Genomic DNA, 23,734 nt, shown 5'->3' on the forward strand with positions numbered 1-23,734 from the left:
ATTAACTCAAAATGGATCAAAGACCTGAAGGTGAGACCTGAAACTATAAAACTCATAGAAGAAAATATAGGCAACACACTATTTGACATTGGGTTTAAAGGAATCTTTTCGGATGACATGCCTACCCAGACTAGGGAAACTAAAGAAAAAATAAACAAGTGGGACTTTATCAGACTAAAGAGCTTTTATAAGACAAATGAAATCAGAATCAAGATGAACAAACAACCAACCAGCTGGGAGAGAATATTTGCAAAACATACATCTGACAAGGGGTTGATCTCCATAATATATAAAGAACTCACACAATTGAACAACAAAAAAACAAACAACCCGATCAAAAAATGGGCAGAGGAAATGAACAGACACTTCTCCAAGGAAGATATACAGATGGCCAATAGGCACATGAAAAGATGCTCAACATCACTAATCATCAGGGAAATGCAAATCAAAACAACACTAAGATACCACCTCACGCCCGTTAGAATGGCTATAATCACCAAGACAAAAAACAACAAATGTTGGAGAGGATGTGGAGAAACAGGAACCCTCATACACAGCTGGTGGGAATGCAAATTGGTGCAGCCTCTATGGAAAACGGTATGGAGATTCCTCAAAGAATTAAAAATAGAGATGCCCTATGATCCAGCCATCCCACTACTGGGAATCTATCCAATGCACCTGAAATCAACAATCCAAAGAGGCTTATGCACCCCTATGTTCATTGCAGCATTATTCACCATAGCCAAGAAGTGGAAGCAACCTAAGTGTCCCTCGACTGACGATTGGATTAAGAAAATGTGGTATATATATACAATGGAATACTACTCAGCCATAAAAAAAGACAAAATCGTCCCATTTGCAACAACATGGATGGGCCTGGAGCGTATTATGTTAAGTGAAATAAGCCAGAAAGAGAAAGACAAACACTGTATGATCTCACTCATATGTGGAATATAAACCAACACATGGACAGAGAAAACTGGACTGTGGTTACCCGGGAAGTGGGGGTGGGGGGTGGGCACAAGGGGTGAAGGGAGTCATATATGGGGTGATGGACAAACAAAAATGTACAACCCAAAATTTCACAATGTTAGAAACCATTAAAATATCAATAAAAATAAAAAATAAAAAAAAAAAATAAATAAATAAATAAATAAATGGTTTAAAAAATGAAAAAAAAAAAAAAAGTAGAGGAAGATGGGCACAGATGTTAGCTCAGGGCCAGTCTTCCTCAGAAAAAAAAAAAAAAAGAGGAGGATTGGCATCAGATGTTAGCTCAGGGCTGATCTTTCTCACAAAAAAAAAGACATAGGGTGTGGGGCCAGCCCAGTGGCACAGCAGTTAAGTTCACGCCTTCCACTTTGGCGGCCCAGAGTTCGCAGGTTCAGATCCTGGGCGTGGACCTATGCACTGCTAATCAAACCATGCTGAGGCGGTGTCTCACATAGAAGAGCTACAACTCTACAACTATGATATTCAACTATGTACTGGGGCTTTGGGGAGAAAAAAGAAAAAGGAAGATTGGCCACAGATGTTAGTGCAGGGCCAATCTTCCTCAAAACAAAAAAAGATTAAAGTACATTTATAAAAAAAAAAAAAAGACATAGGGTAGCTGAATGGATGAAAAAACAAGACCCATATATATTCTGCATACAAGACACACACTCTGACCTAAAGACACTCACAAACTGCAAGTGAAAAGACAGAAAAAGATATTCCATGCAAATGGAAAGGAAAATAAAGTTAGGGTAGCAATACTTATGTCAGACAAAACAGACTTTAAAACAAAAACTGTAACAAGAGACAAAGAAGGGCACTACAGGGGCCAGCCCCGTGGCATAGCAGTTGAGTGCACAAGCTCCACTGCTGGCAGCCCGGGTTTGGATCCTGTGCGTGCACAGACACACCACTTGTCAGGCCATGCTGTGGCAGCTTCCCACATAAAGTGGAGGAAGATGGGCACGGATATTAGCACAGGGCCAGTCTTCCTCAGCAAAAAAAGAGGAGGATTGGCATGGATGTTAGCTCAGGGCTGATCTTCCTCACAAAAAAAAAAAAAGGGGGCCAGCCCCGTGGCGTAGTGGTTAAGTGAGTGCGCTCCACTGCTGGTGGCCTGGGTTCGGGTCCTGGGTGCGCACCAAGGCACCACTTGTCAGGCCATGCTGTGGCAGCATCCCATATAAAGTGGAGGAAGATAAGCACAGATGTTAGCCCAGGGCCAATCTTCATCAGCAAAAAGAGGAGGATTGGCATGGATGTTAGCGCAGGGCTGATCTTCCTCACAAAAAAAAAAAAAAAAAGAAGGGCACTACATAATGATAAAAGGAATAATCCAACAAGAGGATATAACACTTGTAAATATCTATGCACCCAACATAGGAGCACCTAAATACCTAAAACAAATATTAACAGACATAAAAGGAGAAATTGACAGTAACAAAATAATAGTAGGGGACTTTAACACTCCACTTACATCAATGGATATGTCATCCAGACAGAAGATCAATAAGGAAACATTGACTTTAAATGACACATAAGACCAGATGGACTTAATAGATATATACAGAACATTCCATTGAAAAACTGCAGAATGCACATTCTTTTCAAATGCACATTGGACATTCTCCAGAATAGATCACATAATAGGCCAAAAAACAAGTCTCAATAAATTTAAGAAGACTGAAATAATATCAAGCATCTTTTCTGACCACAACGGTATGAAACTAGAAATCAACTACAAGAAGAAAACTGGAAAAGTCACACTTATGTGGAGATTAAATAAAATGCTGCTGACCAACTATTGGGTCAATGAAGAAATCAAAAGAAAAATCAAAAAATACCTAGAGACAAACGGAAATGAAAATATGACATACCAAAATCTATGGGATACAGCAAAAGCAGTAATAAGAAGGAAGTTTATAGTAATACAGGCAACCTCAAAAAAAAACAAATCTCAACTAAACAATCTAACAATACACCTAGAGGAACTAAAAGAGAAGAAAAAACCAAGCCCTAAATCAGTAGAAGGAAAGAAATAATAAAAATCAGACCATAAATAAATGAAATAGAGCTAAAAGGCAATAGAAAGGAGCAATGAAATTAAGAGTTGGTTCATTGAAAAGATAAACAAAACTGATGAACCCTTAGTGAGACTCACCAAGAGAAAAAGAGAGAAGCCTCAAATAAATAAAATCAGAAATGAAAGAGGAATAATTACAACAGATACCACAGAAATACAAAGGATTATAAGAGAATACTATGAAAAGCTATTATACTCCAACAAATTGGATAATCTAGAAGAAGCGGATAAATTCTTAGAATTATACAACCTTCCAAAACTGAATTAAGAAGAAATAGAGAATCTGAATAGACCAATCACTAGTAAGGAGATCAAAATAGTAATCAAAAAACTCCCAAAAAACAAAAGTCCAGGACCAGACGGCTACCCTGGTAAATTCTAGCAAACATTCAAAGAAAATTTAATTCCTATCCTTCTCAAACTGTTTCAAAAAATTGAAGAGTTGGGGGATGCTTCCTAACCGATTCTAGAAGGCCAACATTACCCTGATACCAAAACCAGAAAAGGACAACATACACAAAAAATTACAGTACTGATGAACATAGTTGCAAAAGTCCTCAACAAAATATTAGCAAATTGAATACAACAATACATTAAAAGGATGATACACCATGATTAACTAGGATTTATTCCAGGAATGCAAGGATGGTTTAACATCCGCAAATCAATCAACTGGACACACCACATTAATAAAATGAAGAATAAAAATCACATGATGCAGAGAAAGCATTTGACAAGATACAGTATCCATTTATGATAGAAACTCTGAATAAAATGGGTATAGAAGGAAAGTACCTCAACATAATAAAGGCCATATATGACAAACCCAAAACTAACATCATACTCAATGGTGAAAAACTGAAAGCTATCCCTCTAAGAACAGGAACAAGACAAGAATGCCTACTGTCATCACTCTTATTTAACATAGTATTGGAAGTCCTAGGCAGAGAAGTTAAGCAAAGTTTTCAAATGCACATTGGACATAAAAGAGATCCAAATCGGAAAGGAAGAAGTAAAACTGTCACTATTTGCAGATAACACGATTTTATATATACAAAATCTTAAAGAATCCACCAAAAAACTATTAGAAATAATAAACAAATACAGTGAATTTACAGGGTACAAAATCAACATACAAAAATCAGTTGCGTTTCTATATACTAACAAGGAAATAACAGAAAAAGAAGTCAAGAATACAGTCCCATTTACAATTGCAATAGAAAGATAATAATACTTAGGTATAATAATAAAATACCTAGAAACAAATTTAACCAAAGAGGTGAAAGACCTGTACACTGAAAACTATAAAACACTGTTGAAAGAAATCAAAGAAGACACAAAGAAATGGAAAGATATTCTGTGCTCATAGATTGAAGATATAACATAGTCAAAATGTCCATACTGCTTAAAGCAATCTACAGATTTAATGTGATCCCTATCAAAACGCCAGTGACATTTTTCACAGAAATAGAACAAAGAATCCTAAATTTATATGGAAAAATGAAAGACCCCAAATAGCCAAAGCAAGCCTAAGAAAAAAGAACAAAGCTGGAGGCATCACACTCCCTGATTTCAAAGTATACTACAAAGCTGTAATAATCAAAACAACATGGTACTGGTACAAAAAAGATATACAGATCAATGGAACAGAATTGAGAGCCCAGAAATAAACCGACATTTGTGGACAGCTCATTTTTGACAAAGGAGCCAAGAATATACAATGGAGAAAGGAAAGTCTCTTCAATAAATGGTGCTGGGAAAACTGGACAGCCACATGCAAAAGAATGAGAGTAGACCATTATCTTACATCACACACAAAACTAACCGAAAATGGATTAAAGACTTGAATGTAAGACTTGAAACCATAAAACTCCTAGAAGAAAATATAGGCAGCATGCTCTTTGACATCAGTCTTAGGAGTATCTCTTTGAATACCATGTCTCCTCAGGCAAGGGAAACAAAGGAAAAAATAAACAAATGGGACTACATCAGTCTAAAAAGCCTCTGCACAACAAAGGAACCCATCAATGAAACAAAAAAACAACCCACCAACTAGAATAAAAATATTTGCAAATCATATATCCAACATGGGGTTAATTTCCAAAATATATCAAGAACTCACACAACTCAACAATAAAAAAAAAACAATTAAAAAATGGGCAGAGGATCTGAACAGACATTTTTCCAAAGTAGATATACAGATGGCCCAGTGTCACATGAGATGTTCAACATCACCAATTATTAGGGAAATGCAAATCAGAACTACAATGAGGGGCCAGCCCGGTGGCGCAAGTGGTTAAGTGCAAGCGCTCTGCTTTGGCAGCCCGGGGTTCACAGGTTTGGATCCCGGCCGCGTACCAACGCACTGCTTGCCAAGCCATGCTGTAGCAGCATCCCATATAAAATGGAGGAAGACAGGCACGGATGTTAGCTCAGGGCCAATCTTCCTCGGCAAAAAAATAAAAAATAAAAAGAGGAGGATTGGCATCAGATGTTAGCTCAGGGCTGAACTTCCTCACACACACAGAAAACTACAATGAGATATCACCTCATGTCCACCAGAATGTCTATTATTAAAAAGGCAAGAAATAACAAGTGTTGGAGAGGATGTGGAGAAAAGGGAACTCTCATACACTGCTGGTGAGAATGAAAGCTGATACAGCCACTATGGAAAAAACTATGGGGATTCCTCAAAAAATTAAGAATAGAACTACCATATGATCCAGCTATTCCACTTCTGGGTATTTATCCAAAGAACATGAAAACACTAATTCGAAAAGATATATGCACCCCTATGCTCATTGCAGCATTATTCACAATAGCCAAGACTTGGAAACAACCTAAGCGCCCATCAACGGATGAATGGATAAAGAAGATGTGGTATATTTATATATATATATATATATAATGGAATACTACTCAGCCATCAAAAACAATGAAATCTTGCCATTTGTAACAACATGGATGGACTTTGAGGGCATTATGCTAAGCGAAATAAGTTAGACGGAAAAAGACAAATACCATATGATTTCACTCACATGTGGAAGGTAGAAAAAACAACAACAAACAAACTCATAGACCCAGAAAATAGATTTGTGGTTACCAGAGGAGAGGAGGATGGGGGGAGGGCAAAAGGAGTAAGAGGGCACATGTGTATGGTGATGGATGGCTTTAGACTTTGAGTAGTGAACATGATGTTGTCTACACAGAAATCGAAATATAATAATGTATACCTGAAATTTACATAATGTTATAAACCAATGTTACCTCAATAAAAAATTAATTAAATAAAAATTAAAAATAGGAAAAGTTTTCTTAGAAAATAAGAAAAATGAGCACTTAGACTTTTGGATACAGTAACCATAACACAAACAACTAATTTGTGTTTGGAGTAGAAAAATATTTAATTGTATCCAAGTCTTCTTTTTTTTTTTAAGATTTTATTTATTTATTTAATTTCCCCCCAAAGCCCCAGTACATAGTTGTATGTCATAGCTGCACATCCTTCTAGTTGCTGTATGTGGGACACGGCCTCAGCATGGCCAGAGAAGTGGTGCGTTGGTGCGCGCCCAGGATCCGAACCCGGGCCACCAGCAGTGGAGCGTGTGCACTTAACCACTAAGCCACGGGGCCAGCCCTATCCAAGTCTTCTTAAATCTTTGTTTATCCTCAAATTCAAGCTCTTTCAAGGCCACCACTACATATTACTAACTGCAATAAATTGCCAAGTACCTGTTATAATATTAACCAATCACATAACTTAACAAATATTAAAGACCAGCAATGATAAGTGAAAAGGTGAAATTTTTGCATCAGAAATAATAGAACAATCGACCCTCAAGAGGAAAAGCATCAATAATAATATAATGGTGGGCTTCAAAAATTAATCACAAAAGGCTACATATTATTTCCGCCTCTTATGTCCTTATTAATCTTTTTAAGCATATTTTTACTTATTTGAAACTAAACCTTTCTACTTGAGATCTACTTAATATCAGTAAATTATTTTTAGGTCATCATCTACTAATCCAGAGAAAAACCTAGTTAATAAATTACACTTTTAAAATATAACATTTAAGGGGCCGGCCCAGTGGCGCAAGCGGTTAAGTGCACACGTTCCGCTGTGGCGGCCCGGGGTTCGCTGGTTCGGATCCCGGGTGTGCACCGACGCACCGCTTGTTAAGCCATGCTGTGGCGGCGTCCCATATAAAGTGGAGGAAGATGGGCACGGATGTTAGCCCAGGGCCAGTCTTCCTCAGCAAAAAAAGAGGAGGATTGGCATTGGATGTTAGCTCAGGGCTGGTCCTCCTCACAAAAAAAAAAAAAAAAAAAAAAAAAAAAAAAAAAAAAAATATAACATTTAAAATGCAAACAATTTTGATAAATTAAATAGAGAAATGACAGCTCTATAACGTGGTCTGCAACCAGAATTTACATTTTAAAATACATAGTTCCAAGTTATTTCCATTTGGTAAAACTTCCAAAAAACTAAAATTTCCAATTTAGATTTGCTCAGGAAAACTACAGGGCAAATTTTTATACCTTGTCACATACTTTTTAAACATTTGTTTTAATGAACATGGGAAATGAATGAATAAAAAAGGTTTTATGTCAATAAAGATCCAAAGTATTGGCGCCACCTAGTAAAATTTTACTCAGTTTTTTAACTGACAAAAAGCTAATACAGCAACTTCATAAATTTTGTATTACCAAATCAAAGAACTTCAATAGGAACAATTGTTAAATGTTTTTGTATATTAAAGACTTCCTTAATGTTAAGGAAGATAGTAAAAAGAACTTTCATTGATGAAGGCAAAACAAATTCCTGTGGAAAATATTCAGGTTGAATAAAAGTTAATATTTGTGTTTTTTAACATAAGTTCTCAGCAGAGTAGAATGCCATAATACATTCAAAAGATGTATTGAAACAACATTGTGTATCAAACACAATTAAATAGATCTCAAGGATATGATAAATTAAAAAACTCACAATCAGCATTAAAATATTATATTCATATTATATATTATATTTTGTTGTACCATCAGAAAATGCTTAAATCCAAAGACACTAGAGTACTTACTCATTTAATTTACTGCTTTAAAACTTATTCTTCTAAGGCAATAGGATAAATGGGAGGAAAGAGAAAACCTAAGAATTCTTTCTCTAAATTCAAATTTTAAAATAAAACTGCTCATTTTTCAGATCCGTAATCAATTCACTCACAAAAGCATTATTAGGGGCAGCCCAGTGGCACAGTGGTTAAGTTCACACATTCCACCTTGGCAGACTGGGGTTTGCGGGTTCAGATCCCGGGCACGGACTTACGCACCACCCATCAAGCCGTGCTGTGGCAGGCGTCCCACATATATAGTGGAGGAGGATGGGCATGGATGTTGGCTCAGGGCCAATCTTCCTCAGCAAAAAGAGGAAGATTGGCAACAGATGTTAGCTCAGAGCCAATCTTCCTCACAAACACACACAAAATAAGCATTATTAAACATTATATATCTCACTCCACTAACTATAGGTATACCAGAAAACAAGCAGAATGAAAGATTCTTGTGCTGTGAGAGCAATGGTTTAATTGGGACAAAAACATATTTTTCAAAAAGATTCCATATACAAGAAATAATGTTATTCAAATTAATCAGAAGTTCAGACAAAAGTAAATCAAACTTACAAAACTCTTACAAATCAACAATAAAAAGACAAAATGGTCAAAGGATCTGACTAGACATTTCTCTAAAGAAAATGTACAAATGGCCAATAAGCACATGAAAAGATACTCAACATCATTAGCCTTTAGGGAAACGCAAATCAAAACCACAATGATATACCACTTCACACCCACTTAGGATGGCTATAATCAAAAAGACAAACAATAGCAAGCACTGCAAAGATATGGAGAAATTGGAGCCTTTGTTCTTCGGTGGTTGTAATAAAATAGTGCAGCTGTGGGGCCAGCCCAGTGGCATAGTGGTTGAGCTCAGCATGCTCCACTTCGGCATCCTGGGATTCGTGGGTACAGATCCAGGGCAGAGACCTATACCACTCATCAAGCCATGCTGTGGCAGTGACCCACATACAAAATAGAGGGAGATGGGCACAGATGTTAGCGCAAGGCCACTCTTTCTCAAGCAAAAAGAGGAAGATTGGCAACAGACGTTAGCTCAGGGCCAATCTTCCTCATCAAAAAAAAAAAAAATAGTGTAGCTGCTTTGTAAAACAGTTCTACAAAAAGTTAAATATACAGTAATGATATTATCCAGCAATTCCACTCCCAGGTATATACTCAAGAGAAATGAAAACATACAACCACACAAAGACTTGTACACAAACATTCATAGCAGAAGTATTCTTATGCCCATTATTATTATGCTTTCGTTTAGCATATTATATTATTATACTTATTATTTTTATTTTAGCCAAAAAGTGTAAACAACCCAAATGTCCATCAGCTGATAAACAGATAACCAAAATGTGGTATATCCATACAATGGAATATTATTGAGCCATAAAAAAGACATGAAATCTTGATACATGCCACAACATGGGAAACGTTTGCCAAGTGAAAGAAGTCAGTCACAAAAGGACAAATATTGTATGATTCCATTTATATGAAATATCCAGATAGGCAAATCTACAGAAACAGAAAGTAGATTAGTGATTGCCTAGAGCTGAGAGGATTGGTGGGAAATGGGAAGACTGCTAAATGGGGCGAGTTAAATTTTCTAAAATTGATTGTGGAGATGGTCGCACAACTCTGTGAACATACTAAATCATTTAATGGTATACTTTAAATGGATGAATTATCTGATATGTGAATTATATCTCAATAAAGCTGTTTTTAAAAAACAAAGTAAACTTCTAAATTTAAAAAGAAGTGCATTTTGAGGCAAACTCTAAATGACATAAAAAAAAAGAGATGAACACTTGGAGAAACAAATCTGAAAAGACAATATCCCCTCTTCTGGCATGTGTGGTAATTTCCTCCTTACAGGGAGGTAAAGGGAAGAGAATGCCCTGGATTAGCCAGACCCAGAGGGTTCAGAGAAAGAGCTTTGTAAAGATGTGAAAACAAGAAAACCAAAGAGGGAAGCCAAAGTCTAATAAGCCAAAAAGAGGAATAGGAAAGGGTCAATACAAGCCAGAAATCTGAGGGACATCCAGGGAAAGAAGAGGAAGATCAATGGGCTCCAAATAAGTAAAGAGCATTCCAAGATGGTTTCAAGGAATCGCTACCCATGACTCATTTTTATGTACCATCTATTGCAGGAGTCAGTGCATCAGCTGACTTTAAAACACCAAGAAATGGAGTGAAACTATTCAGCCTATTGCACATCAAATTTACCAACCTTCCCAAGTCATACTTCCTTCAGCTGCTCTTAAAGTGTGGGAGAGGTACTCCAAAATGTTATTTTCCAGGCACCTTTTTAAAGTTGGTCACTTCTCCTCGCTCTTTTTCCCATCCCTGGGCCCCAAGATTAAGATATTTCTCCAGTCTGCTTACTAGTTACTTTCTTTTTTCATAACAGCTATTGAAAGCTCTGCAGCACTCCACTACTGAAATCCCTTCCGGTATTCTCATTTCTATTCATCTGTATTTGGGCAGCTGAGACTATAAAGGATATACAGAATAAGAGGCAATTTCCTGGCATTGTCAAGGATCAAGCATTAAGACAAAAGAAGAAAATACCATCAGAGAGGCCATTTCCCAAGCATTTTCTCTCCTTGCCTAGAGAAAGATCTCATGCATAAGGGAGTGGGAGAAAAAGCAGAAGATCTTAGATGTGCGTGTTTGAGAATTGGTCCTGAGCCTTACGCTTCCCCTTCCTGAGGCTACGTGCTAAATTGAGGGGTGGGCAGGAGTGATCTATTGCAGATGAGTTTGTGATTCCGAAAGAAATCCTATGTCTCATTTCCTAGTCGGCAGCTAGGAAAGTGGCAAACCACAGGGTTTATCCAAGCTTCAGCCAAGCCCAGCATGATGCCAGAGCAGTAGAGTAGCAATGACTGTGAGAGCTTCCTAAACAGAACTAAGAAAACTTTATAATCTTTTTATCACCTGATCACTAAATGTCTCTCCACCTCAGCTACCTATAGGCATGTTGAGAGTTTAGTAAACTACTCCATACTGCAGCTTCGGCATCCATCTTGTGTTACCAAGCAGCCTGCAGGGCCTTGCACTGACACGAGCCCCTCCTCCCTCGAGGCCATGCCCCAGATAACAGTCCACAGAGTCACAAGTAAATGTAAGTTCTTCATATGACTCCCCCTACTGCCCTTGTGATAACCACTCTCCTCTGCCTCCCAGGGCCTTCCTCTTGTATGCCCCTTAGATAAGACCCCCTCGAAGCTTACCGAAACTCCACCTCTTTCAGTTTGAATTCACCAATCCAACCTTAGCCCAAGAATCCCACAGCACTCCACCCATGGACCCTAATAAAGGCATGTGCCCCAGAGGTCCTGCCATGTTCTCTGCCTGCACCCTGCCTTGACCTCCCCACGTGCTCCCTGAGGGCACACCCTGTACCTCCTCCAGGACCCGTGAGTAATAAACTTCTCTATTTCAATTCCCTTGCGGTCTTTTGTTAAACATGGCTCCCCATCCAACACCCCAGGGCTCTACTTAACAAATGTTAATTTAGCAAAGTCACAAGAGCATAATATACTGAGGATTTTGTTGTCACTAAGAACAGTTTCTTCTCCATGAAATTACGTTCAGTGACCATAACCAACCATCCTTTCACTTCGTCTATTTCCTCACTCCTATCTATCTCCTGTTGACCCTCATTTTTATCTCCCAGTTCTCAACTCTTCCCTATTCTTACAGCCCATCAAGCCCCTTCTGATTTCTTTTATCTCTCCCCCCCCCCACCCCCCACCCAAATTCCATGATTAGCCATTCAGGCTTGAAAATCCTGATTTTCTCAAACCCTCACCATTTCACCATATCGATAGCTCCAATCTCCAACAATGTGTAGCCACACAATACAGGTGCCCATTCTTGCCCCCATATTGAAAACAACGAGCTTTTGCTTACCACTATCAAATAATGGGACCTTTTTCTGTTGATCTGCAACTATTTTATTTATATCAGTTTAACTCCTTGTCACATTCCCCATAGTGTATATTCATTCTTCTCAAGTGCTGAACACCTACCTCCCTCACCCTCTGGAGAGGTCTGTTCTGCATACATCACCAAAATGATATAGGCCATCCAAATAAAATTATTGAATCAATCTCTTGTACACCTTAATATTTCTCTTTCAGGGGTCAGCTAACCGGCCTATGAGCCAAATCCAGCCTAAGAATCATCGAAAAATTACCATTCAGTGTTATGTAAGAAGAGAAATTCTGAATTTAGAAAATGGAAAAGAGTCCATCTTCCCTCATTACCTCAAAATTTGAACTAACAATTTCTACATTAAGAAACAAAATTTTTCTATGACAATAAAGCATTGAGAAATGCCATGTACAATTAAGATCCTAGTTTTTAACTAGTTCATTCAATTTAACTCATTATTTTTACTATTTATAAAGCAAATAAATAAGTTATTCTTTAAATTTTATTTCTCTAGTTTCAGGATGTTGTCATGGAAAAAGTTATGGGAAAAATTCTTCATTTTGAACAAAACATTTATTAGTTTTATATTATACTAAACATGAAGAAAATATCAATACTTTCACATCTGCTATAATTATAAATGTTCTTTGATACCCCAATATTCTTATTTTATCAAAATTGTTTTCACAGAGTTGATTTTTGAAGGAAAAAGTGGGAAACTGCATACAGTTACAATAGATAAGCTCCTGGGTAAACACAATATTTTGTTTAAAATTTGTATTTAAAAGCATATATATGTAATTAAAATTAAATTACCCTTAAATATGGTCAAATTTAAACTGTACATTAGATCTCACTAGAAAAAGACACACCAAGAAGCAATCAAATCTTCAGCTCCTAAGAGTGTTCACATCTTCCACCACTCACTCCCCTAACACACCAAGACTTGTGCTATAACCGTTAATTATCTTTTAGAGTTTTTCCAAGTGTAGCAAATAATAGGATACACAATAGGATAATACTAACATAATATTTTGGCATACAATTTATAATTATTGTAAATGAAAAAATACAAGAGGAAAGCAAAATGGTAGTGGTATATATTTAAGGTGGACAATTTGATCATTTGATATACATATATATGGTGAACTAATCACTGCAATCAAGCTAATTAATATATCTATCATCTCAGATAGTGAGCATATTCATTTTCTTTTTTCTGTTGATGTAAGATCCTTCTATATGTATTTTGTTTAGAGTTTTAATCATGAACAGGTGTTGAACTTTGTCAATGCTTTTTCTGCATCTATTGAGATGATGATGTGGGGTTTTTTTCTTTCATTTTGTTAATGTGTTGTATCATGTTACTGATTTGTGTATGTTGAACCATCCTTGCATCCCTGGGATAAATCCCAGTTGGCCATGGTATATGATTCTTTTAATGTCCTGTTGAATTCAGTTTGCTAATATTTTATAAAGGATTTGTATCAATGTTCATGAGGGATACTGGCCTGTAGTTTTCTTTTCTTGGAGTGTCTTTGCCTGGTTATAGTATCAGGGCGATGCTGGCCTCATATGAGTTTGAAACTGTTCCTGCTTCTATTTTTTGGAAGAATTTAAGAAGTTTTGATATCAATTCTTCTTTGAATATTTGGTAGAATTCATCCATGAAGACATTAGGTCCTGGGCTTTTCTTTGTTGGGATATTTTTTATTACTAATGCAATCTCTGTGTTATTGGTCTGTTCAGGCTTCCTAACTATTCTTGATTCAATTTTGGTAGGTTGTATGTTTCTAGAAATGTATTCATTTCTTGTAGGTTGTCTAGTTTGTAGGCACACAGTTGTTCACAATAGTCCCTTATAATCTTTTTTATTTCTGAGACATCCATTGCAATGTCTACTCTCTCATCTGATTTTATTTGAGTCTTCTCTCTATTTTTCTTAGTCTATCTAATGGTTTGTCAATTTTCTTTATCTTTCAAAACACCAACTCTTAGTTTTATTAAGTTTTTTCTACTTTGTTTTTGTTTTTGTTGTCCTCTATTTTATTTATTTCTGCTCTAATCTTTATTATTTCCTGCCTTTGGCTAACTTTGGGCTTAGTTTGTTCTTATTTTTCTAGTTCCTCATGGTGTAAAGTTAGGTTGTTTGAGATCTTTTTTCTGTTTTAATATAGACATTATTCACGATAAACTTCCTTCTTAGAACCACTTTTGCTCCAGCCCATAAGTTTTGGTATGTTGTGTTTTCATTTATGTTTGTTTTGAGATACCTTTTAAACTTCCTTTTGATTTCCTCTTTGACAAGTTTTTAAGAGAGCGTTGTTTTGTTTCCAAATATTTGTGAATTTTCCCATTTTCTTACAGTCATTGATTCTATTTTTATTCCAATGTGATTAGAAAAGATACTTGGAAGGATTTTGATGTTCTTAAATTTGTTAAGACTTGTTTTATTTCCTAAGATGTGATCTATCGTGGAAAATATTCAATGAGCACTTGAGTAGAATGTGTATTCTTCTGCTGTTGGGTAGAAATTTCTGCATAGGTCAGTTAGATTCATTTGGTCTATAATGTTGTTCAAGTCAACTGTTTTCTGTCTGGATGTTCTATCCATTATTGAAAGTGAGGTGTTGTAGTCCCCTATATTTTGTATTGCTGTCAATTTCTGCCTTAAGATCTGTCAATATTTGTTTTATATATTTAGGTATATGTTAGGACACTGAGTGCATATATAATTGTTATATTTTTCTGTTGAATTGACCACTTTATCATTATACATTGACCTTCTTTGTCCCTAGAGACAGTTTGAAACTTAAATTCTATTTTGTCGTACAGTAGTATAGCCACCCCTGCTTTCTTTTGGTCACCATTTGCATGAAATATCTTATTCCATCCCTTCACTTTTAGCTTACGTGTGTCCTTAATTCTAAAGTGAGTCTCTTATAGACAGCATATCACTGGATCTTGCCTTTTTAATCCATTCAGCCACTCTAGGCCTTTTGATTAGTGAGTTTAATGCATTTATATTTAAGGTAATTATTGATAAGTAAAGACTTAGCATTGCCATTTTTTAAATTGTTTTCTTTTTGTCTTGTGGTTGTTTTGTCCTTCTCTTTCTCTCTTGCTGTCTTCTTTTGTGATTTGATGATTTTTTGTAGTGATTTGCTTTGGTTTGTCTTTATCTTTTGTGTATCTATTACAGGTTTTTTCGTGGTTCACTCCAAGGTTGCATAAAATATCTTGTAGTTAGAACCTTCCACTTCAATTTGATAACAACTTAACTTCAGTCACATACAGAAACACTAATCTTTTACTATTCCCACATACACACACACTGTGTTCTTGTAGACAGAGTTTGCTTCTTTTTATAACATGTACCATTAAAAAATATTTTTCCCTGTTGACTTTTATATTAAAGTAATTTACACACCATCTTTACTATGTTACATTAATCTGTGTATGTCTATATATTTACTTTACTTATGAGACTTATGTTTTCTTATGTTTTCATGTTGCTGTTTAGCATGTTTTCATTTCTGTTTGAAGAAATTCCTTAAGCATATCTTGTAAGGCAGGTCTAGTGGTGACAAATTCCCTCAGTTACTGTTTGTCTGGGAAAGACTTTATCTCTCCTCCATTTTTAAATAATAATATTTCCAGGTATAGTGCTCTTATTTGGCAAGTTTTTTCTTTCTTTCCACCCTCTACTGGCCTCAAGGTTTCTGCTAAGAAATCCAATTATATTCTTATGGAGGGACAGCAGCATGGAGGGAGGTGGTCCTTATATGTGATAAATCACTTTTCTCTTGCTGTATTCAAAATTCTCTGTTGTTGACTCTTCACAATTTGATGATAATGTGTCTCAGTGTAATCTTCTTTGGGTTGATCCTGTTTTGGGACCTTTGAGCTTCTTGAATATGTATGTCCATTTCTCTGCAGAGATTTGGGAAATTTTCAGCCATTATTTCTTTCTGCCCCTTTATCTCTCTCTTCTCCTTCTGGGACTCCCAAAATGCATATATTGGTTCTCTAATCATGTCACATAAATCCTGTAGACTTTCTTCACTCTTTTTCATTCATCGTTTTTCTTCTCTGGCTGGATAATTTCAAATGACCTCTCTTTGAGTTCACAGATTCTTCTACTTGATTGAATCTACTGTTGAAGCTCTCTATTGCATTTCTCATTTCATTCATTGTATTCTTCAGCTCCAGAACTTCTGTTTGGTTCTTTTCATGATTTCCATCTCTGTTAACCTCCTCATTTTATTCACGTATTGTTATCTTGATTTCATTGAGTTGTCTACCTTTGTTCTCTTGTAGCTCACTGAGCTTCCTTAAAAAAATAATGTTGAGGGCCGGGCCCATGGCTTAGCGGTTAAGTGCGCGCGTTCCGCTGCTGGTGGCCCGGGTTCGGATCCCGGGCGCACACCCGACGCACCGCTTCTCCGGCCATGCTGAGGCCGCATCCCACATGCAGCAACTAGAAGGGTGTGCAGCTATGACAGACAACTATCTACTGGGGCTTTGGGGGAAAAATAAATAAATAAAATCTTTAAAAAAAAAAAAAAATAACGTTGAATTCATTGACAGGCAATTAATAGATCTTCATTTCTCTGGGGCCAGTTACTGGAAAATTATTGTGTTCCTTTGGTGTTTCCTTGATTTTTTCTGTAGCCTTGCATTGATGTCTGCACATTTGAGGGAATAGTCACCTCTTCCAGACTTTATGGATTGGCTTCAGTGTGGAAAGAACTATGGGTAGTTGTGAGGGCACCAGCTGAGTGGGGTGCAGTGGCTCCAGGTCCAGCAGGACAGGGGACCACAGAGGAGGCTCTGGCTTTAGGAAGGGTGCAGCAGTATACACTCCATGAATCTCTGATACCTAAGGTCAATGTCATTAAAGACTGCAGGGTTCTTTGGTAGCCAAGGCTGCACATGTCCACAGTGGCACCAAGGGCTGCTGGGGTCCTCAGTGTCAAAAGGTGCTGCAATCCTCCTGTTCTCCTTTTCCCCAGAGAGGGAAGTCATGGCCAAAGTAACCCCTCTTGGAGCTGAGTCTGGTACAGGAGCATACTCACTGCAGTGTTCATGTTGGTGTCTAAGATGTGGGCACATACATAGCCACCACAGGGCCAGGGCCTTGGGTGTGTGCATGGTTCTAGGAGGTGGGTGGCAGCTCTAGTCCTGGAGGTGGAGGGCTGCAGTAGCTTCTTCTCCAGGGCAGGCACAGTGGCGTGGGGTCCAAGCAGCTCCAACAGCTGAGTTAAGCATAAGTGAAGACTGCAGGAGTCCTCAGTAGTGGAAGTTTCAGATGTCCATGGTGGTAACAAGGGCTGCCAGGGTCCTCTCACTCCCTTTTCCTAAGTAGGGGGAGATTGCACAGGTAGGATCCTTCTTGGTATCAAACTGTAATGGACTAAGGGATGGGTGATGCAGGTAAAATGCCTCCTACACTTTCCTATGTGGCATCTTCAGTTTTGAGCTCCTCGGGGTTTCTGTAGCTTCCACCTTGTACTTTGGAGCTCTCTCAGACCCACTTTCATCAGGACATAGTCGTTTATTGGTTGTTATTGTTTTGTATGAGGGAGATGAGTGTTGGGACTCCTAGTTCCCCATCTTGCTAATGTCACTTCCAGAAAATATTTTATGTTTAAAAACCTCATTTCCTGACTTCCAGTTTCCAGTTCTATATGTAAGGAACTTGGATGTCACCACTCCTCCCTAACAAGTAAAAACCTGAACAGAAGGAAAATCTAACTCTTCTTAGATTCATGAGAAAGCAGAGGACACAGGGCAAACTGCTGCCCCAACACTGGAGAGACAGACAGGCAAATATGGGGAGTCACAGTTTACCAGAGCAGAGACTTACAAGTAGAAACCACTGTGTAAACCAGTGCTGGGACAGCAAAATCTGAAATGTGACTGAAGAAGTGCTGGAGGCTCACTGCAAACAAGTCTGAGAGTTAAGAACTCCAGGAGCTCAATCATAGATGAGGGCCCCACAATTCTGATTTACCTCCAGGAGCTCAACTACCTTCTCACAGTAAATACTGGAGGAAAATCTACTCATGCTTCTGGCAGGGGAAAGGGAAAGGAACCATTTTGAAATATGCCAGAGCACTCTGTTTTTATTAACAAGGCCTGCTTTCGAGAGAATCTAACTAACCAGAGTCTAACCTGCTGGAATATTATTAGCACCTAACAGACCTGGGGAAGAGAAATACCCAACTCCAGTCACCTCTAGCCTTCCACATAGGATAAAGGAAATATCCAACTCCAGCCCACACTAGCCATCCTATCCCACCTAAGGGGGGAAAAACACTAAGAAACACTTGTGTAGTTCACAGTCCAGAGGCATAGGCTCACTAAAAGACTGAGAGCTAACCACAGGACTATGGAATGCTTCCCCTCCTGTATACCTTACCACCACATTACTAAAGGCATATTTACAGCAGTTCCTTTACCTGATACATCATGTCAAGTGCTATAGATTGAATGTTTGTGTCCCCTTAAAATTCATGTTTAAACCAGTTCTCCCAGTGTGATGGTATTTGGAGGTGGCACCTTTGGGAGGTGATTAACTCATGAGGGCAGAGCTCTCATGAATGAGATTAGCGGCCTTATAAAAAAACATCCAAGAGAGCTCCCTTCCCCCTTCCACCACGTGAAGACACAGTAAAAAGACGACCATCTAGGAACCAGGAAGTGGGCCCTCACCAGACAATGAATCTGCTGGAAGCTTGAAATTGAACAGCCCAGACTCCCAGAACTATAAGGAATAAATTTCTCTTGTTTATAAGCCACCCAGTCTATGGTATTATGTTATAGCAACCCAAGCAGACTAAAACATCCAGTTATCAAAAAAAAAAAAATTACAATGAATATTAAAACGCAAAAAATTAGAAGAGACAGAGCAAACATCAGAACCAAGCGTGGTAGGGATGGTGCGAACATCAGATCCGGAATTGAAAACAAGTATGATTAATATGCTAAGAGCTGTAATGGATAAAGAGGACAGAATGTGAGAACGGATGTGCAATGTAAGCAGAGAGATGAAAATCCTAAGAAAGAACCAAAAAGAAATGCTGGAGATCAAAAACACCATAACAGAAATGAAGAATGCCTTTGTAGTTTTATTAGTAGACTGGACACAGCTGAGGAAAAAATCTCTGAGTTTGAGGCTATCTCAATAGAAACCTCCAAAACTGAAAAGCAAAGAGAAGAAAGACTGAAAAAAGCAAAACAGAATATCCAAAGACTATGGGACAACTGTTACAAAAGGTGTAACATATGCATAATGAGAATACCAGAAGAAGAAAGGGAGAAAGGAACAGAAGAAATATTTGAAACAAAAATGACTGAGAATTTCCCCAAATTAACATCAGACACCAAACCACAGATCCAGGATGCTCAGAGAACACCAGTGCCCAAAAATAAGGATAAATGCAAAAAAACTACACCTAGGCATATCATCTTCAAACTACAGAAGATAAAAAACAAAGAAAAAATCCTGAAAGAATCCAGAGGAAAAAACACCTTACCTCAAGAGGAACAAAGAATTACATCCAACTTCTCCAAAAAAACTCTGTAAGTAAGAACAGAGTGGAGGGAAATATTCAAAGTGCTGAGAGAAAAAAGACAACCTAGAATTCCATACTCTGTAAAATTATCCTTTAAAAGTGAAAGAGGAATAAAGACTTTCTCAGACAAACAAAAATTCAGGGAATTTGTTGCCAGTAGACCTGCCTTGCACAAAACATTAAAAGAAGTTCCTTAGAGGGAAGGAAAATCATATAGGTCAGAAATTCAGATCTGCATCAAAGCAGGAATAAGTAAAGGTAAAATAAAAATTTTTATTTTCTTTTTCTTAATTGATCTAAAAGATAATAGTTTTCCCAAAGTAATAATAGCAACAATGTATTTAATTATGTATACTAATGTATATATTATATATTTATATGTTTATGTATGCTTATATATAAACGAAATGAATGACAGCAATGACACAGGCAACAGAAGGGAGGAATTAGGATTATTTTATTATTATAAGGTATTCACACTACCCACAAAGTGGTATAGTATTATTTGAAGGTAGACTAGGATTAGTTGTAAAAGTATATTGAAAACTCTAGCACAAACATTTAAAATGTAAACAAAGAAGTATAGCTATATGCTAAGAAAGGAGAGAAAATGTAATCTTATAAAATGCTCAATTAAAACCACAAAAGATAGAAAAAGAGTGGATGACAAAAATAGGAACAAAGAACAAGGGCATCAAACAAAAAATAATAACAAATACGCTAGATGTTAATCTAACTATATAAATAACTATTAAATGTCAATGATATAAATACACTAATTAAAAGACAGAGATTACCAGAGTGGATCAAAAAACAAGCCCCACTATAAAACACTTGTATAGTAGTCTTTCCATCTATAAGAATCCCACTTTAAATATAAAGACACATACAGATTAAAATTAAGTGGATGGAGAAAAATATACCATGCTAACACTAATCAAAAGAAAGCAAGAGTAGCTATATTAATTTCACACAAAGCAGACTTCAAAGCAAGGAAAGTTATCAGGGAAAAAGAAGATAATTACATAGGGATAAACAGGGTCAATTCTCCAAGAAGACATGACAATTCTTAATGTGTATGCACCTACCAACAGATCAGCAAACTATATCAATCAGAAATTGATAAAACTGCAAGGAGAAATAGACGAATCCACTATCACAGTTGGAGACTTCAACACCCCTCCCTCAGAAATGGACAGACCAGCAGGCATAAAATCAGTAAAGACATAGTTGAACTCAATAACACCATCAATCAACCAGATACAATTGACATCATTTATAGCACTGAAAGCACATATGAGAATCTAAGTTTCCACATTAGGAAAATTAAAAAAAAAAAAGAGCAAATTAAATCCAAAGTAAGCAGAAGAAAAGAAATAATAAGAATTAGAGCCGAAAATAGAAATTGAAAATAAAAAATAAATAAAAAGAGTCAACAAAACAAAAAGCTTGTTCTTTGAAAAGATCCATAAAATCTATTAGTCTCTACCCAGGCAAACTAAAAAAAGAGAGAGAGGACACAAATCACTAATATCAGAAATGAAGGAGGGGCCATCACTACAGATCCCATAGACATTAAAAGGATAATAAAAGAATACTATGAAAAACCCTATGCTTGTACATTTGATAACCTAAATGAAATGGACCAGTTCCTTGAAAGACTCAATCTGCCAAACTCACACAAGAAGAAATAGATGCTCTGAATAGGCATATATCTATTAAAGAAATTGAATCAATAATTAATAACCTTCCAAAACAGAAAGCTCCAGGCCCAAATGGGTTCACTGGTGAATTCTACTAAACATTTAAGGAAGAAATTATACCAATTCTCTTCAGTCTCTTTCAGAGGATAGAAGCAGAAGTAATACTTCCTAACTCATTCTATGAGGCCAGCATTACCCTAATACCAAAACCAGACAAAGATATTATAAGAAAACTACAGACTAATATCTCTCATGATTCTAAATTAACACTTTTTACCCTATTTGAGATTTATAATTGTTATACTAAGAAAACAATTATATTATATTATTCTGTTATTTTGTCTTTTTCTAATATTTCTGTAAATAATATTTTTATTGCTGATTAATATTCAGGGGAAGACCAAGGAAATCAAATGCAAAGAAAATTCTTATTCAAATAATTATTGATTTTTCTACTGAGAATCATTTATCCTTACTCTAAATGGACCCATTTTAAATTTTTGTCCTATAACCTTCAAGTGTTCAAGTTTAAATATAATAATATGCTGAAGGAAAAAAATCCAGAGATTTATTTGCCTACAAGTTCCAAATGAGTAAACTGAAATGTAGCAACAAAAAATATATTTAATGGAATTGCGGGTTTTATGTTAATAAATATACACTGTCCAGAACAAGGAAGATGAAAATCTTACTATGTACCAACCAGACTACACCAAGAATATTATGCTTAGATCTAGTATCATTTTTTTTTAACAGTTTTATTTATTTATTTTTATTTTTTTTGTGAGGAAGGTCAGCCCTGAGCTAACATCCATGCTAATCCTCCTCTTTTTGCTGAGGAAGACCGGCTCTGAGCTAACATCTATTGCCAATCCTCCTCCTTTTTTTCCCCAAAGCCCCAGTAGATAGTTGTATGTCATAGCTGCACATCCTGCTGGTTGCTGTATGTGGGACGTGGCCTCAGCATGGCTGGAGAAGCGGTGTGTCGGTGCAAGCCTGGGATCCGAACCCGGGCCACCAGTAGCAGAGCACGCGCACTTAAGCGCTAAGCCATGGGGCTGGCCCTATCTTTTTTTTTTAAAAAGAGAGTGAGCCTCACAAACTGAAGAAGATCCCTAGATAAGTTCAAAGGAAAATAAGTTATCTTGAAGTTAAATAACGAGACTAGTCAAAGATATTTAGAACATTTAGTGTTACTAGAAAAGATTTAAAAGGAGATTGAAAAGAAGTCATAGGAAAAGGGAGAATAAGTAGGTAACAGGCAGGTAAATTTTGGTCAGTTTAAAGGGAATTGTAAGAATTGTCCCCTACTGAAACAAGAAACCTTACAGTCAGTCATCTTTATCATAAGAGGTGTCAACAGAGACAATGATCATTCGATGGAGATTTTAAGTACAGTCCCTTCCACAATATTCATTGAGTGACAACTAGCTACCAGGCACAGTAGATCTAAAAGTACTCTAACCTTGTGATAATAAGATTCAATGATCTTAAAATCTAGAACATAGATGAAATAGCTACTTTTCAACTTACCTTTTTTCCCTCCTGCAATATTATTACTTCATAAAATCGCGGAAGATATAAGCAATAATTTTGCTGTTGATCTTTCTTGATGTTAATATTTTCATAATGTGGTGTCTTTTTCCTTTGCAAAATTCAGAAAGAAATTGAGGATTTCTCAGTTTCAAATATATAAATGTTTATATAAGCAAAGAGAATATTTTTACACCAACATCTCCTGCTTATCAAGTATGCAATAACAAGGTCATCTGGGTATGTTAGATCAATATATTCTAAACTTTGAAAAATGTATTCATTTATATTAGTCACTTCTGCATTTTCCAATTCAGAGCATTATAATAAACCTATTCTAATAAAGACTCCAAAACAAAAATAGAATGTGGGATTTATGTCATGAGTTTCAACAAAAAGCTACCAAAAAAAGTTTCCTGTGTATTCTATTTACCATAAAGTCTTTAAAATTTCAAATCCCGTGGTATTTTAACTATTACTAAAATAAGGGGGAAATAGCCCTATGCTATTTATATCATAAAGCAATCAGGAAAGGGCATAAAGAAAGACCTTTGAAAATGAAGGGGAAGCTTATTGTCATTGAAATTTACATGACCTCAAGAAAGAATAAGAAACTAAACAAACAGTGATTAAGAGCCCAAGCTTTGGAGTCAGCCTGATGTGAATCATAGCATTGCTACCTACTAACTGTGTGACCTTACACAAATCACCTAACTTCTCTAAGCTTCAGATTAGATTCCTCACCTGATTGGAAATAGTAATACACAATTC

General features: G+C 36.7%; 1 protein-coding gene across 8 annotated transcripts in view; it reads right to left on the reverse strand.

Annotated features, from left to right (window-relative positions):
* STPG2 (sperm tail PG-rich repeat containing 2) overlaps positions 1-23,734 on the reverse strand; it is a 238,992-nt gene that overhangs the window by 180,984 nt on the left and 34,274 nt on the right. For all 8 annotated transcript variants that reach the window (XR_009221024.1, XM_058547537.1, XM_058547541.1 and 5 more), the window contains one exon: positions 22,964-23,075. Coding sequence is in view for 7 of the 8 variants with exons in the window: in XM_058547537.1 (XP_058403520.1) it covers positions 22,964-23,075 (112 nt within the window). In the remaining variant the exon portion in view is untranslated. The remainder of the gene's footprint in view (positions 1-22,963; positions 23,076-23,734) is intronic.

This window comes from Diceros bicornis, chromosome 8, assembly GCF_020826845.1.
Source record: "Diceros bicornis minor isolate mBicDic1 chromosome 8, mDicBic1.mat.cur, whole genome shotgun sequence".
NCBI lineage: Eukaryota > Metazoa > Chordata > Mammalia > Perissodactyla > Rhinocerotidae > Diceros > Diceros bicornis.